The sequence below is a fragment of the Myotis davidii genome, unplaced genomic scaffold (genome assembly GCF_000327345.1).
Source record: "Myotis davidii unplaced genomic scaffold, ASM32734v1 scaffold77, whole genome shotgun sequence".
Taxonomy (NCBI): Eukaryota; Metazoa; Chordata; class Mammalia; order Chiroptera; family Vespertilionidae; genus Myotis; species Myotis davidii.
The window spans coordinates 5,847,670-5,864,815 of NW_006289713.1; the positions used below are offsets into that span (position 1 = coordinate 5,847,670).

The 17,146-nt window shown below is 55.5% G+C and overlaps 1 protein-coding gene across 1 annotated transcript in view; it reads right to left on the reverse strand.

The window, feature by feature from the left end:
* The window catches only part of CRISPLD2 (cysteine rich secretory protein LCCL domain containing 2), a 64,503-nt gene that overhangs the window by 28,141 nt on the left and 19,216 nt on the right, over positions 1-17,146 (reverse strand). The window contains exons 3-7 of the mRNA XM_006762235.2: positions 13,818-13,936; positions 11,185-11,317; positions 10,661-10,776; positions 6,408-6,508; positions 780-914 (exon numbers count right to left, since the gene is read on the reverse strand). Of these exons, the coding sequence (XP_006762298.1) occupies positions 780-914; positions 6,408-6,508; positions 10,661-10,776; positions 11,185-11,317; positions 13,818-13,936 (604 nt within the window). The remainder of the gene's footprint in view (positions 1-779; positions 915-6,407; positions 6,509-10,660; positions 10,777-11,184; positions 11,318-13,817; positions 13,937-17,146) is intronic.

Genomic DNA, 17,146 nt, shown 5'->3' on the forward strand with positions numbered 1-17,146 from the left:
CCTGGTCAAAAGCTAAGGATGGCTAAACAAGCAGCAAGTCTGGGAAAAGGCACTTGAAGCCCAAGAGGATAGAGTGGCTGTCAGGGGAGGGGAAGAGAGTAGTTGAAAAAGAGGGGATGGTTTCTGAGCAAGATGGGCACGAGGTGGGCCCTGCGCAGGGTGAGTCCAGTTGACGCTGTTCACGGTCTAGGGGAGGATCAGAGAGAAACAGGCCAGGGGCAGACTGCCCAGGCCCATTGCTGTGTCTGTAAGAAAGTGTCCTCCAGAGCCCCGGCCTCCAGGAAAGGCACCCCGCGGCAGTGTCAGGGGAGCCAGAGCCCTGACCTCCAGGAAAGGCGCCCCACGGCAGTGTCAGGGGAGCCAAAGCACTGAGCTCCAGCTGGGCAGAGAGCAGCGAAAGGAGAAGAGCCCTGTGAGGGGAGGTGTGCTGGGAACCAGGGGAGGGGGAAGGGCGACAGAGGTGCGCATGGGAGCGTTCTGGGACTTCCAGAAGTCTGGGGGAAACATCTAACTTCCCGCCCCAAGGGCTGTCTGAGGCAACTTGATGATCTCAAGTGCAGGGAGATCCCCGCTGACACCAGGGCCCACAGCACTGCCGACATTCCTCATAGCACCTCGTATTATTGCCCCATTTGATGGATGAGCACATTGAGTGCTCCTGCTGCTTGTGGACTTGGAGCCTCTGAACCCATCAGCTCCCCTCCCCCCCCACCCCCAAGCAAAGGGCCCCTTCAGAGGCGGCTCGAGGGCGCCCAGGGCAGAGAGGGAGCATGACTCACTCATGTAGCTCACGGTGGACGTTTTCTTGGGTCTGACCACCCTCGGCTGAACCCAGTCGTGTTTCCCTTCAGTCACGGGCGCTGTCTCCACCTCGTTCATCTCGTCTGTTTCAGGTTTTTGGACGTAAGTCCCTTCTTCGTAGTGAAGATGCAAGGAAAAAAAATAAATGCTGAGATTCAACAAAAATGCACTTTGCAAAAAAAACAACACTTGGAACCTAAACTTGTTTGAGGTTTAGTTTGACAAAGAATCATTTCAGTGGCAAAGAGAAAGTTACATTTCAGAACAGACCTAGCCAGGTGGAATTCTCCATCTCATTCTCAGCAAGTGAGATGGACAGGCCCTGCTCACTGTGTCTGCTCTGGCCCCAGGGGCTGCGCAGGGTGAGAGGCCCAGCTCCACACCTGGATTATCATCATGGTTTCCTGTCCTGCCTCCTCCTGCACCATTTGCCCAAGGAAGTACATCCTCTGACCCCACACCATAGCTGCCTCCCCTCTGAGGCCCTGGGAGAAGAGCCTTCCTCGTTTGTACACCCATTAAGGTGCACGAAGACTCGTGTCAAAGGCCTTGGGCCCACTCCCCCTCATCTCCAGCACATCCTGCTCCCTTCTCTGCCCCAAGATCACTTAACAGAACTCAACTCCTTTCCTGCACTGAGGTGTGGCTACCCAGTGACATTGCACCCATCATGTAGAATGAGCCAGAGATCCGATTCTTGTTCTTTTAAAAAAGTGAGTTCATTGGGTCCCAATCTTTTCCCCACCCAAACATTATTATTTCTCCACAATGATCATGACAACCGTATATTAAGACATTCTGATTAACCAAACAGACTGTATTTCTTATAAACATCAGTTTATGTATCTTCTAGTCTTCATCACAAAAGATAACTATTCACTGCTGGCCAGACCCTGTCATCAGGTTTCCAAACCGTAAATTTCAGCCAAAGCAAAGCAGAGGTTTGCTATTTGCGTTTGCCTGAATGGCCTCCTCAAAGATCAACTGCTGCACATCTCTGCTGGGGGACCGTGGCACCTTCACCGCATGCGCCCCTGTCCCCCTCGGATGTCTGTGGCCCAGGCTTGCCTCCTGCTCTCCCTCCATGAAAGAATCGACAGAAATGTGTTTGGGTAAGAAGGACTTCAAGGAGGAGGAATGAAGCACCCGCGTAGACCTCTTTGTGTCACTGGATTAATAATATTCAAGTCCCGTCAATCCCTCAGCCTTGTTACCACTTCTCCGTAAGGGCAATGGCCTCTGTTCTCCAAAGGGCAGACATCGAATGAAGGGCAGATGAGTGGTTCTCCAATACTATTCGAGGCTGGAATTCTTTGCTTCTGTTTCACTGCCAATTCCCCTTTGTTCAACCTCCACCTCAGGCGAACCCAGTCCTGAGAGAATGGACGGGATTTAAGCTGGGAGGTGAACTGTGATCTTGAGCCCCAAGTCCGGTCCCTCAGGGATCATCCAGTGCTGCTTCTGGGCAGCTAGCTCACAGCCGTGACTTCACTACCACCTGCTTTCCTACCGCTGTGAGCTCCCTGAGGCCTACAGCTAACCTGTTTCACAGCCCTCTGGATACTCAGCTCCCAGCACATAGTAGTTGCTCAATAAAATTTGCTGAATGAAAGATCATTAACCCCCTCCGCCCCGCCCCCCAAAGAATTCTGTCTCTGGATTCCTTTGAAAAAAATATATTCCCAGTGACATTTAAAAACATTTAGGAAGGGAATTCTGAAAGTACCATTTGTAGCCAAGAGCTATTAGGTGAAATCTTTATGAAGACACCAGGTTTACAACGCCATTTGGCATGATCGACTGTCTCTGGTCTGCCTTCCCGTCAATGTAGCTACTCAGGTTTGCCCTTCACTGAAAGCCAGAGCTGTCTCTAGAATAACCGGGTTTTCTTCCACTGGCCTTTAGGGTTTTTATACCACATAATCGTGGCTTTATTCAGCCGAATATAGTTTGGTAAGGCAGTCTAAAGCATTTGAGGGCTCACTATTTAAGAAAATGGGCAGACAGTCCTCGCCCTCAGACACACACATGAAAAGTGGAACGCTTGCCCAGAAGACCGGCTCTATTTGAGCACATCCTAATTAAGATCCCCTGTGTGGACCCACGCAGGCCTGGGGAAATTCCATGCCCAAGTTCACGGCCAGGTTACTGTGCGCACTGTCCATCCCAGACCTGGGGTCTCGGGGCACACAGCATTGCTTACATCATTCTGCAGATGCCCACCGCGGTCTATGAGTGATAACAGCGCTCACAGCTAATGTTTCCTGAGCGCGGGCCTTTTCCAGTGTGTCCTCACAGCATCCTCTCGCTGCCCCAACAGACGTGATGAGACTCATTCCACAGACAGAGAAACCAAGGCTCAGAGAGGCTAAGGGACCTGCCCAAGCTCACAGAGCTGAGAGTCAAACTGCCTTTCCCTTAAGCCCACACCCCTTTCACCACACCTGGCAAGGCGAGAGGGCACAAACCTCTCTTCAGGCCTGTCCTTATCCCTGCTCCATCTCCATTATAGGCCAGGCCCTGCCGTGCACGCTCCATAAGTAGCTTATGCAGGGCAGTCACTTGACAGGAGACTTGCTTGGTTAGCTACGAAAACTGGCACACCTGAAGTGAAGCTGGCGATTTTCCAGCAGAAATAAAGAAACAAGTACAGGGGCTTCACTGGGTGGGTGAACCAGCATCTAAGGCATCGTTGTCTATATTTGTTCTTAGAAGTTGGCTCTCTTGGGGATGCGGGTACTGAAGTGAGGTGACGTGAAGAACACGCCCGCTCCGTGCCCCCGGAGGCACTGGTGTGAACCAGCAGTTGTAACTACAGGTGGTCAAGGTTCAGGGAGAGTCTGGCTGGAGTAAGAGCAGGAAGGCAGGTGCACTGCCAGTCTGTGTAGTCAGGGAAGGCTCCCTGGAGGAGGTGTGACACCAGAGCTGTGTTTCTAAGGAGGAGGAGGCATCTGTCAGGTTCCAAAGAAGGATGAGACCCCCAGGCTGGGAGAGGACCAATATTCCTCACCAGGGGATGAAGGACACCGTGCAGGCATAAGTACAGTCATACCTCCCACTTCTTCAAGGAGCTAACCACCAGTGTTTATAAAGCAGGGACTATGTGCAGGTTGTTGCGCTAGCAACTCACATCCTTCTCATTGCTTTAATTGTGGGAGAACAGGAGGCAGGGGTTTCCAACTCTAGTCCACAGGTATCCGAGGGGGGCGGGGTGCATGCTGTAAAGGTACAATGGGGTCCCCCACCCACAGAGATGAACTGTGCATCAGTTCACCTTTGAGAAGGCCACTCAGCAAATGCGAATAGCAACTCTCTGCTTTGCTTTGGCTGAAATTTAACAGGACTTTACTGTCACTGTTACAGATGGGAAAACTGAGGCTCCAAGAAGGCACGTGGTACGCCTGAGTCCACACAGCCTGCGGCGGTAAACACGACCCTGCTCCACCTGAATCCAGACAGCTCTGGGCCGCGTGCACACCGAGCCCCTCACCGTGGGGGACTCAGGAGGAGCCCCAATGGGCATCCTTCCTTACAACCCCCAAATCTGATGGAGACTCAACCCCTGTGGGTGACTGGGTGCTGGAGGCTTCATTTGGTGCGTGAACCAGCATCACAGTCTAGCTGTTTGTTTTTAATTCCTTGTTTGTTGTCTGTTTTATATCAAACTATAAGCACAGTCCCAGGGCCTGCCTGAATAGGACCGTGGAGACGGGACCTGACATGCCTGCCTGTTGCCCTCAGCCTGCATTCTTCTCCTAGTCCTCCAGGCCCCCAGGGTTGACACCACAACCCTCTTTTCAGACAGGAAGACTGAGGCTCAGAGAGACCACCTGCCCAGGGCCCCACCACTGGGATGGGTGGGGTTGGTATTCTCAGAGCAGGTTGCCAGCCTCTAAAACCCATGCTTGGCTCACAAATCCAGGGAGCAGAGGGGGCGGATCAGGGAACAGTTCACCAAAGACAGGCATGTGGAGACAGAGAAGAGGATGGCCTGAGAGGACACGAGAAGCGGGAGAAATTCCATTTAGCAAACGCTTACGGGTAGATCAATGGAACAGAATAGAGAGCCCAGAAATAAACCCACACCTTTATAGTCAATTAATATTTGACACAGGAGGCAAGAACATACAATGAGGTAAAGATAGTCTATTCAATAAATGGTGTTGGGAAAATTGGACAGATACGTGCAAAAAAAGTGAAACTAGACCACCAACTTACACCATACACAAGAGTAAACTCAAGACCATGCTGCCTCATGCCTCCAGGCCCTCGCACATGCTGTTCCCCTGTCGGAAACGCCTTTCACTTCTCTCATTACTAGGCTACGTCTTCTTCCTTAAGGACACCTGCTCGGGGAAGCCCTCCCCGACCCCATTAGCCAACAGCCGATGTTCCTGCTCGAAGCTCCCGGCAAACAGTTACTTCCCCTGGAAGACGAGAATCACTCCTCATGGCCATGACCCCCTGGACCTCAGTTTCATGAGGGCAGGTCCCTGACTGTCTGGTCGCCATAGTGATCCCCACTGATACCACCCAGCAGCTTCCTGGCACACAACAGGTGCTCAATGCATTTATACCAAATGCATGAGTTCTCACTGGTGCCTGAGATGTATTACGGAAGATGGTGTAATCACACCCATTTGCTGATGGGTAGAGGGATCGCCTGGTTGGAACACCAGCCGCAAACCTGGTTTGTTGCTTCTCCTGTCCCCTCCTCCTCCCCCAACGGGCAGAATCAGCAATGAACCTGGGCCCCTGAGAGGGTCTGGGGCCCCCCACTAGCCACCAGTGTGTTCACCCCAGAGCCCACAGAACTGACCCCATGACCCCTCCGTGAGGGAGGGCCTGGCACAGAGGGTGGCTCTCGCTGCGTACCCAGCCCCCCTGCCAAGCCCCTCTGAGCCATCACGAGGCCGGTGGATGGAGCCACATGAAAAAACTCATCTTAACCGTAAAAACACGGAGAGGCCCTTTGGCCCAGCTATGCCTCTCCTGGGACGGAGCCTGAGGAAATATTCCCAATTGTGAGCAATGCTTTAGGCACGAAAACCGTGCATTGTTTACAGCAGCGGGGTGAGTGGAAACATTCTGAGTGGCGGCAACAAACACGTGGGGTGGGGGCTGGAACCTGCCCAGCCTAAGAGAGCCCAGGTTTGCCTGGGAGGGGGCGGCAGGTGTGGGACACGGACGGGAAGGATACCCTGAGGGACAGCCCTGCCTAGCCAGGTGCTCCCAGGAACACCACAGTCCAGCTGTTTGCTTTTAATTCCTTGTTTGTTGTCTGTCTCATATCGAACTATAAGCACCAACAAACAAGGACAGGGACCTGTCTGAGGGGGTGCTGCGTGCAAGTCCAGCTCAGAATCTGGCCATGGGATGCTCACTGGGGGCACATCCAGGGCAGCCATGGGTCCCCAGGGAACCGGGGGACTGAACCCCGAGTCTTCTTGTGCACAAGGAGGAGGAAGGAGGGAGGGAGGTGGGGGTGCTGAGGGCGGCTGCAACAGGGCTGGGGAGGGGGCACCTTGGGCTCCATTGTTCCCGTCTCAGGGTTTGTGCTTTGCATGAGCTGTTCTGTGACTCACGGTTTTGAAGTCATTTCCTACCTCGGTAACACAAGTTGTTCTTGCAGCCACCTCCGTAGCTGGGCGGGCACTGGGAGCAGGGCCGGCCGGTTTTGTACGGGGCCTCTCCAATCCAGTTCCCCCTGAGGACAGACAGAAACAGTCAGGAGGGGCCGCCACTCAAGGGTCCCGGTCACCCCTTTCCTGACCCCACTCAGGGCTGAACACAGAGTGGGAGGAGGACAGTGGTTGCCATGTAAGGGGAAAGAGGAGCTGCTGGGGCCCCTCTGAGCACAGAGTCTAAAGAATTCTAGAAGAACCCCAGCTGAGAGCGACATGTCCCCTCCCTGACCTTAGTGTGTGTGCCAACACCCGCTGGCCCCACAGGCACCGCTGGTGCTCCCTTCACACAACTCTGAACACTATCCACCCCACCCAGCCCCAGCACCTTTGTCCCAGAAAGCTGCCAGGACCCCTCTTTTCAAACATTTTCAAATGAGTGAGTGTGTGGGCCACACACCCAACCAGGTCACCCATCCTTCCAGCACCCCAGAGGGACATGCTGGAATCCAATCCTTTGACACAGGAAGGAACTGAGGCTCAGAGAGGCTCAGCGACTTGGCTGAGGCCACACAGCGAGATGGGAACCCAGGCTGTGGGGCTCAGAGCCTCTGACCACACTCGGCTCTTAGGGCTGAGACCAAGGTCCCTCTAAGCAGCCCAGGCACCGTCCATCTCCCTCGGAAGTTCCTGGGGCAGGAGGAACATCACAGCCTGGAGGCCACTCGGTGAGATTTCTCCGGGGGCCAGGGAGCAGGTGGTGAGTGGAATTCCCAAATCCTTCTCATAGCATCTAAGTCTTTGGCAGCACAAACTGGAGCTGTGAGTGACCGGGGACCAGGCTCTGTAATTTGTTCTAGAAACTTCCTACGTGGTCGCCCAGTCATCCATTCGTTCTCCCAGGAAAGGGATTCGGGCCTGCTGCTAGGCCAGGCTGGGCCCCTACCTCCTCCAGCTGAGTGGTGAAGAGCAGGTGCCCTAGTTCGGACCCCAACCCTGCCAGCTGGTGACCCCCACTTTCCCCAGCCCTGAGCCCATTTGCTCTGTAATGGAGGGGGGAGGGGGCGACAGGTGAGTGACTGTATGGACACCTCAGAGCCAGGCCGGCTCAGGTGAAGGCCACACGCTCTGAGCACTTCCTAGGCCAACAAGCGTGTCCAGGTGATGTTCCTGACAGCTTTCCAGGGAGGCCAGGGAGGGCCCTGCGGGTGATGGCCAGAAGACAAACTGCAAAAACACACTCTCTGTTTAACCTCCGGCAGCTCAAAATAGCGGATGGCATCACCCAGGGCTGTGTGGGCATCAGGCTGGGGACGGAGGGCGGGGGCCCATTACACGCTCATCGCTTCAACCCCCACACACCCGGGTGACGAATGGTAGCGTCCTCACCATGTCAGAGCCCCCTCAGCTGGCCACCGCTGCTCTGGACACGCAGGCTGGCTAGGGACTCGTGGGGGCCTTTGGAAGGATTCCCCAAACGGCCCCCTGCCAGGCAGACCGAGAGGGCCCCAGAGCCTGTCCTGTTGCTGGGTTAGACTCAGTAAGTTTCTTCAGACTATCTGGACCCCCAGTGGCTCATCCCTCCCCCGGCTAAGACGCCAGGTGATTGAGGGTTCCGGATTTCCTCGAGGACGAGCCACACCTCTGATGTCCAGGAGGAACAATGCTCAAGTGAGCGTGTACGGAGGGCTGGCTGGGCGCCAGGCTCTGCACCAACGCCCTGGCCATGGACAACCGCTTTACTCTTCCAACAGCCCTGTAAAGTAAGTGTCCTCTCCAATGCACGAGGTCGTGAAGGTACAAGACCCTTCACTCCCCACCCCTGCCCAAAAGGATCTGAGCCCAGACACTGACCCTGGGCCCACCCTCTCAGCCTCTGCCCGCTGCAAGGCCAGGGGCTCTGCCCGCTGAAGGAGAAGCCATGGAATAATAGCACACAGCCATCGGAGAACGGCCCATTGAACACACGGTACCATAGACAGACCTCACAGAAGTGGTCCTGGGAGGAGGATGTTGGGTTCGTGAGGGCTTATTTGTCAGGTCCATTCATATGAGACAGACTGGCAGATGGAAAGAGAGGTCAGAATGGGGCCACTCAGGTTGGGGGGCATCCTGCGGTGCTGGAAACATTCTCTGTTTTGACCTGGTGGTAGTTACATAGGTATGAACTGAATTGTGTGTGTCCATAAATGCACAAGCTGAGACCCTAACCCCCCTTGTGGCTCTAAGTGGAGGTGGGACTTCTAAGGATGAAATAAAGGTTAAATGTGGTCATAAGGGTGGGGTCCTGGATGGGATTGGTAACTTTATAAGACACCTGGCTCTCTCTCTCTCTCTCTCTCTCTCTGTTTCCCAGTGTATGCACCAGGAAATATCACGTGAGGACACAAGGAAATGCCATTTACAAGCCAGGAAGAGTCCTCGCTAGAAATTGGCCCTGCTGACCCTTGAGCTGGGACTTCCAGCCTCTAGAACCGTGAGAAGTAAATGTTTATTATTTAAGCGCCCAGTTTCTGGGTGCCCGAGCAGACAAATACATGTTTGTAGGTGCGAAAATTTATCAAGCTGCCTACTTAAGATTAGTGTCTTTAAGCCCAGCTGGCATGGCTCAGTGGTTGAGCATTGACCTATATGTACCAGGAGGTCATGGTTTGATTGCTGGTCAGGGCACATGCCCGGGTGTGGGCTCGATCCCCAGTGTGGGGTGTGGAGGAGGCAGCTGATCAATGATTCTCTCTCATCATTGATGTTTCTATCTCTCTCTCCCTCTTCTTTCCTCTCTGAAATTAATAAAATATGTTTTTTAAAAAGATTAGTGTATTTTACCCTCCTGGATTATTCCTTTTTCAAGAAAAGGAGTGGGAGCTAAAGAAGAGAAGGGTTGGATTTTTGATAGGGTCTTCTAGTGTATTCCTCATATAAAGAGTCAAATCAAATTATTCCTCACTCCCCACCTGCCCCTCTGCCAGGAATTCCACCACCGTGGACAGTTTATTACTCTTCCATGGGTTTCGTCCCTCCCCATCAATGACATAATCCCCCTTATCCCTGTGGGCTGCTGAGACACGGCCACCACAGGCGTGCCAGATGGTTGATGGAGAGTTCTCTTTTCCTCCCAACCTCAGCAATTCCCCCTTCATCTCACCCATGGCCACTCCGGACCCAAACCAAATAAATGAAGTCATTCCCATTTCATTCAGTCACTGAGCAAATACACCTCAAGGCCCACAATGTGCAGGGCATGGTGCTAGGATGGCCGCCAGCGTGCAAACCGCAGGCCAGGAGCTGGGCGAGGAATTCCCCGAGAACAAGCACATGTTTGCCTGATGAGCAATGGAGGTGAAATGAGTCAAGGGATAAATGCCATCAGGCTGCGTGAGGAGGAAGAGGGGCTGTGACATCAAGACTCGATGTGGTCCCTTCTGAGAGGGGGAAATAGAAAGATGCAAAAACCCCATCTAACGGGAATACCTGTGTCATAGAGTGCTATCTGCTGCATATTTTCAGAGAAAAAAATAATACTAATATTGCTGTGGCAGACCCCGCTGGCTGCCCAGGCAACAGCTATTCTTGCTTCTGGTTTGTGCAGATAGTCCCAGAGGAGGCTTGTGCAGTCAAATGGGGCAATTCCGTTGGTCAAAGCCAATTGGAGCGATCTGCAATTGGTCTAGTGCTAGCCAATGACAAGGGAGAAAGTGGGCCGGGGTGAGAAAGGCCCAAGGAGAGAGCTCTTTTCTACCATTCTCCTTCCTTCTGCTCGGGAAGATGTGATGCCCAGTGCTTTGCAGCCAGGGGTCCACGAGGAGAGGATAGTACAGCAGGAGGACAAAAGGAGCCTGAGTGCTGGCTGACACTGCTGATCTGTTAAGCTAACCCAGATGCTCCTATATAATAAAAGGCTAATATGCAAATTGTCCCCTCAACCGGGAGTTTGACCAGGAGTTCGACCAGGAGGCCAACTGCCCGAGCCCCTCCCCCTAGTCATCCCTGCCCCTGATCGGCACCCCCACCCTGATCAGGGATGGGGCTGGCCCACCAACCTCCCGAGTCCCCTCCTCCCGGCCCGCTCGGCCCATTAGGCCCCAGTTGGGATAGGCCGGCTAGATGACCCCCCCCCCAGCATGAATTCATGCACCGGGCCTCTAGTGTGAAACTCTGAGGAGACAGTTTCAGTTGGGCCCCCCGCAGCTGGCGAAAGCATTCCAACCCGCAGAACCATGCCGACTCGTTCTTACTTCGGAGAGTAGTTGCAGACGAGGTAGACGGCGTTCTCCCAGAGGTCTCCCCAGACGTTCATCCTCGGGCAGGTGTGCACCGCGCAGCCGACCCTGTTGGTGGTGGCCCACACTATCTGAAAAGACCACAGCCCTGCGTCAGAACTCAGGGGCCAGGCACGCCAGGGCACACAGTCTGGCCTGGATCACCGGGTGCTGGTTAGAGGGTCTGTGGTGAAGGGATGAAGGGCCAGATTCCCCCCAACCCACTGAAGATCTAAAATAAACCAAACCAGAAACTGAAAAACAAACCACACACAAGGAAATGCCCCAGTGTGTAAAAGTGCCATAGAAGCGTCTCGTGCTCGGTCTCGGGGCTCGACCTGTGAGCTTATCAGTCCACCAGCAACACTTTGAATAGCATCAAATTGCAGGAAAAAGTTAAGGCGATGACGGTGGCGGTTTTCCGACTGGGCAACAACCCTGCAGGGCCCGGTGAGCGATGGGGGACGGTGGGCTGAGGCCAGGCCACCCCTCAGTGTTACCTGTGTGTAGTGGGTGCACATGGCCCCCGAGCACCGCTCGGGGCACCAGGGGTTGCACTCGTGGGGGTAGGGGTAGGTGTAGTCCTTCACCTCGTCATACCAGGACTGCACGTGGAACCCGGGAGAGCGATACCTGCAGGGACAGATCAGCTGGTTATGTTCCGGCCACCACACACCCGACCATGGAGACGGCTGCTGGCCACCACCACCCAGGGGTCGACTGGGGGAAGGGCTCCTTCAGGGACAATAGCCCCCAGTCCTGCCCAGCACCTGTTAGAAATGCTTACAACCCAAATCAGCTAGGGGCTTGCCTGGGCGTCCCCGGGGTGTCCCTCAGTGGCCCACATGCTGCCTGAGTGTCCAGGAAACCTTTACCTGGCTCCCAGTGAGTCATTTCATAATTATATACGCATTTTCATGTACATTTGGGAAAATATATGCAGTCCATGACCCCTATATTTTGCTTAAGACAAAACTTGATTTAAGACATTTAAAGTCAATGTAGAAAAAAAATACTGAGTAAATATTTAAACAGGTGCTGCACAGATGGGACACCCCCTGTGGCCGGGAAGGGTCTGGAAGCTGGGAAGCAGCTAGCTACAGGGGGCCAGGCAGATGGCCCCCACCACCCGCCAATGGATGGTCATTGTTGCTCAGCTGCCTGGGGGACCCAGGGACTCAAATGCAAGGTAGGAAACTCATTCGGGCCAGAGCCTGTGGCATAGAGCTCTGCAGTCAGTGCACAGACCCTCTTGAAAACTTCCTATTTAGGATTTCTGACGGAGCCTCCTCGGCCACAATAAGGAGGGCCCGGGGTCATCATCGTTGGTGGCCACTGCCCCTCGCTGGGCCCCCTCCGCCAGGCTGACACCGGTTATTTTCTTAGGAAAGAAAATAAACTGGATGCAAATCCCAGGTCGCCGTCGCCAGCGAGTGTAAACAAAGCGGTTTCAATAAAAGAGAAAGGAGGCGCGGGGCCTGGCCATTTCTGAGAGCGCTGCGGTGAGATGGGCAGTTAGCGGTCTTGTAACAATTACTGTCGGAGCCCAGAGTGGGCGGCCGTGGTCAGGGCCGTGGCCGGGGAACGGCCTGCGTTCCTGGAGCGGCCGGGGAAGGAACACAGCCACCGAGCGGCAGAGCGAAGGGACACCCACCACCCGTTGGTCCCCAGAGCCCAGCCAGGCGGGGTCGGGGGGGCTTGCGAAGGAGGCGCTCTTTAGGAACGCAAGCTAGTAGCATTTACCAGAAGGGGAGACCTTGGTGTCCTTGGCCCGCCCAGCCACTCCTCAGAGTTATCCTAATAAAGCAATTCAAACCAGCCAACAACAACAACACAAGCGAGCCACGGGAATGGGAGGGCTAAATTAGGCCTGTCTCCTCGATAGCCCACGGGCAGCCTTTGCGAGACGCTAACCATGACGGCTATGTAGTAGGGAAATTGTTTGGTATTGTAGGAGAAGGGGGAAAAAATGAATTAAAAGCTGTCCTGGCCGCAGTTACAACTGCGCAGAAATATGCCGGCCGACAGCCAAAGGCTACACGGGCGCCCGGAGAATGAAAGGAGCTGCAGCAGGCGGCGGGATGATGGATTTCTTCCCCTGCAGACGTCCCGTCCGGTGCCATCGGGGACTGACTGTATGGAAAGCAGAACCCACCCGAGGAGAGAGTGCCCCGGGGATCTGCTTCCAGGAAGTCATGTCTCTCCAGGTCCAGGGTGACACCTGCCCAGGTCCGTCCTGAGAGGGAGCTGCCCTCAAGGACAGCGAGGGGCTCGTGGCCAAGTTGAACTCCGGAACTCCGGGAGCTGAGAGGCGTCTGGGGCAAAGTGAAGCAAAGCCTGACCTGTATTTTGAGGGGAGAGTTCAAGTCCGGTCCGACTTTTCGATGATTAGGACAAAATGAAAGTGGACCCGGGACCCTGGCCTCCCTGGGTCGGATTCAGAGGCCTTGGCACAGCCTCTGACTGTGGCTCCGTAAGTCTTATTTGGTCAAAAGGCATTTTCTCCACTTTCTCTGATGAAACCAGCCCAGCCTGGAGGGGCCTTTCAGCCGGGCTGTGTGCCTGCGTATGTGGCCCAGTTGACTTTGGGGAAGGCCAGGGAATGACATTCCACTGACCACTGCAAGTGCCTCCCAAGGGCAAGGCACTGCCAGCCCAGGAGGCCTTGGGGGTTCCGCAGTGTGAACGATCCCCTCCATGGCCGGACAAGGGGGACAGTGAGGGACGCCTGCCCACGAGGTGGAACCTGGCTGGGCCTTAAAGAGTGAGCAGGACCCAGACGTGCTGGGGCAGAGGAGACGGTACTGACCCGCCACTAAAGGGGCGAACATTCCCAGCTTCCCAGCTTCCCAGCCAGCCCCGTCCTGGCCAGCGGCAACTGCCCTGAAAGCCCATCCAAGGAGATGGGTCGGGAAGTCCACGCTCTGGAAACCCTGAGTCCCTTGGCCGGCGTCCCTTGTCAGCAATCAGGCTCACATCCATGTTGCCAATTACTCGGACATGTTCCCGGGCACAGCCTCCGTTCCCCCAGCCGTAAATGACACGGGTGGTCTCTCGCTCTCCTAGTGGGGGGTCATGGGGGCTACATGTGATAACGACCAGTTCACCAGGAAGGGGGCCCCGCGGCTCTTACCTGCCCCAGTGGACGGCCAGGTTCTGCCCGATGGCCACCAGCAGACTGGTGGGCCCGTGCTCCCAGATGCACTCGTGGGCCCACGCCGCCGCCGACCGCGCCAGGTCTTCATCCCAGGTCTGCAGGGGGAGGAGAGATGGCACCGTCAGAGTCAGGGGTGGGTGTGAGGTCCCACGCTGCCGTGACGCCTCCCGCCGACGCTCTGGGGGAACCCACGGCCGGTTCTGGTCCCAGTCACTGGTTGCATGCATATCTCCACTGAGTCCCTCACTCAGCAATGGGAGTGGCAGGTCAGCCACAGACTCGGAGAAGCCTGAGCCACGGCTGCCCTCCGAGCTCCTGCTCCACCTCTAACCTGCGGGGACCTCGGTCTCCTCACCTGTGAAATGGGGGATGAATATGTCCCACAGAGGGATGGTGGTGATGGTTGTACAACGGTGCTGAACTGAACACTTAAAAATGGCTAAGATGGTAAATTCTATGTCATGTACATGTTACCTTTTTTTTTTTTAAGTATCAAGAAATGCCTTCAACTTGCCCAGCCCTGCTCCCCTCTGGCATCATGGCCCAACCTAAACCGAGGGGGCTGGGGCAGGGGCCTGGGCCAAAGGTTCTGCAGACAGGCTCCGCAGCCGCCCTGCCTCCCAGCTGGCCCCGGAACACACGTGACTCCCCAGGGAAGAACAGAAAACAAAGCAAGCGGGTCATTTCTCTTCTGTGGAGGAGCAGATGCCCAGCGGCCCTCCGAGCCCGCTGCGAGCCAGCTGCTGCGACGCCCCCTCCCAGTCCCTGGGCAGACGCTCCAGCTCACGGGCAGGCAGGGCCGAGCTCCGCGTAGCCCCAGCCCCTGGCGCACAGTAGGTGCCCACTGAAAGGCTGTCTGGGCAGAGCGCCCGGGCCGTCCAGGAACAGGGGCTGCTTAACCAACTGCGAGGCCCCAGGATGGAGTGTCACGAGGCTGCGCTTCCCTCTCCTCCTGTCCGGCTGCCCCTTCCAGCCAAGACCACCAAGACTCCTCACCTCAGGGGCAAGTCCTGCCCTAGGGCAGAGCACCTGGGGACCCGCTTCACGCCCATGACCCCCTCCCATTGAGCTGCCCTGGACATTCTGGGTACCCTCAGATCCAGCCCTCGCCGACAGCACTCCGCCTTCAGTGCCACCAAGCCCTGTGCTGCTTCTGCCTGGGATCTCTCTCCCATGTCCAAGCAAAGCCTGAATGGGGTGGAGTGGGGGGTGGGGTGGGAGAGTCAACCCTCCCGGGACCACCCTCAGCCAATGGGGACAGGCCTGTGGATAAACGCACCCACCTCCCGCCTTCAGGAGGGCGAGCTGCCTACTGCTCCCTTCACTCAGCAGATCCGGGCAGATCCCACCTGCACCGGGACCCCCGGAGTGCACTCTGAAGTTGGACTTCCTCCCTCCTGTCTCCTGGACTCATGGGTCAGCCCCCATAGACCACCTGCACCAAGTCAGTGACTCGTTTGTCTCCAAGCAGGGGAGAGGTGGGCATTGGGCATGAGGGCAGCTGGCACATGCACTAGACCCCTCTGGGGTGGCCAGCTGAGGCCCTTCCCAGTCCAGAGAGGCAGGGCAGAGCCTGGGCGGGCGCCGATCCCACCTGAGGGTCACAGGCTACTCAGAAGCTCAGTATTTATTCTGTGCACGGCTCAAGAGCGATGTGAACCCTGCTTGCCGTTGGTCTAAGTCCATAGCATTTCCTGCAGCTCCGAGGGGAGGGGAGCAGGAAGGGCAAAGATCGAGTTAGGCAAAGAGGACTGGCCAGGCGGGACCTCTGGGGGGTTAAGGCTTTTGACATTCTGGCTGGAGACACGCAGGCCTGATGTCTGGCCCGCAGCAGGACACAGCCACGGGGACCCAGATCTGCCCTCCCTCCACTTGAGACTGAGCATCCCCATCCTCTCACCCTCGCCTCCCACCCTCCTCTCGGCTCCAGCCATGCTGGCCACACAGTAGGATCTCAGAACACTGCTCCCCAGCCCTGACCGGGGAGCTCAGGTGGTTGGAGCATCACTGGTCGGGACACACACATCTCAGTTGTGGATTCAATCCTGGGTCGGAGCACATATGGGAGGCAACCGATCCATGTTTCTCTCTCACATCTCCCTCTCCCTCTCTCATATCCTCAGGTGAGGATTAAAGCAACAACAACACACACACAGTGTTCCTATGCAGAGCTGGCTGTGTGGTGAGCTGCTGACAACTGACACCATTGACCAGTGTCCTTTCCACGCAGTGTTAGCGTCTCGACTATCACCCAGAATAAGGCATGCGTAAGGGGATGAATGCATGCATGCGTGGGTGAATGCACACACAATGAAGCTCACTTCCCCAGCTCACGCCAGCCCTCGCGGACCTCCTCCAGTCCCCACCTGCCCTCCTGGCCCCACCTCCCACTCAGTCTATGCTTCCCCAGATGAGCACTTGCCCTCCAACTAGTCCGTGTCCCTCCGAAGGAAGGCGTAGGTGGACATTCTTTACCCCTCAAAGGGACGGCTCGAGGAAGAATAGGGCAGTGAGATGCATTGGTGAGAGCATTTGTGTCAGGTGAAGCTGGGTATGACACAGGCCCTTGTTGGCCGTGTGACTTTGGGCAAGTGGCTTCACCTCTCTGTGCCTTTGTGTCCCTGCCTCTAAATGGGATAGCAGTACCTGCTGGAATAGGTGGGGGCGGCTGACTGAGAGCGGGCATCAAGCCTCGGGTGGGATGCAATGTGGCCTCAGTACTCAGTGCCGCCTTTACTTCCTCAGGCGCCTACTGTGTGACGAGCAGCGCTGGGCCCTGTACTCTGGAGCTGCCATCATCTGAGCACCTGCCACTTGCCACAGCATTAGCACCATTTTCATTTTTAATTGTCACCAGGGCCCTTGAGGTCTGTCTTATTTTTCCGTTATTGCAGACAAATTAAAGCTGGATGCTAAGGGTAGTTAATTTACTTGTCTAAGGTCACACAGTCAGGGAGTTGGAACTTTAACAACCCAGCCTTATCTGCCTTCCGAGGGGTGTCATCCTATCTGCATGCTGTCACCAAGTGCTGGTCCCACTCTACTCAATGAATAACAGTTCCTAAAATAATAATAGCAAAAGTATAGTTAACATTTATTTAGTACTTATCAGGCATTGCCTCGTTGGCTCCTCCAAACAACCCTACGAGAAAGATACTTTTATTGTCACCATTGTGCCGTGAGGAGAGATAAACACAGAGAGGCCAAGTAGCCTGCCCAGAGTCACACAGCGGGCACGTGGCAGCTGCCTAGACCCAGGCAGGCTGGCTTCAGAGCCTGTTCAACTCATAAATCCTCAAAATATG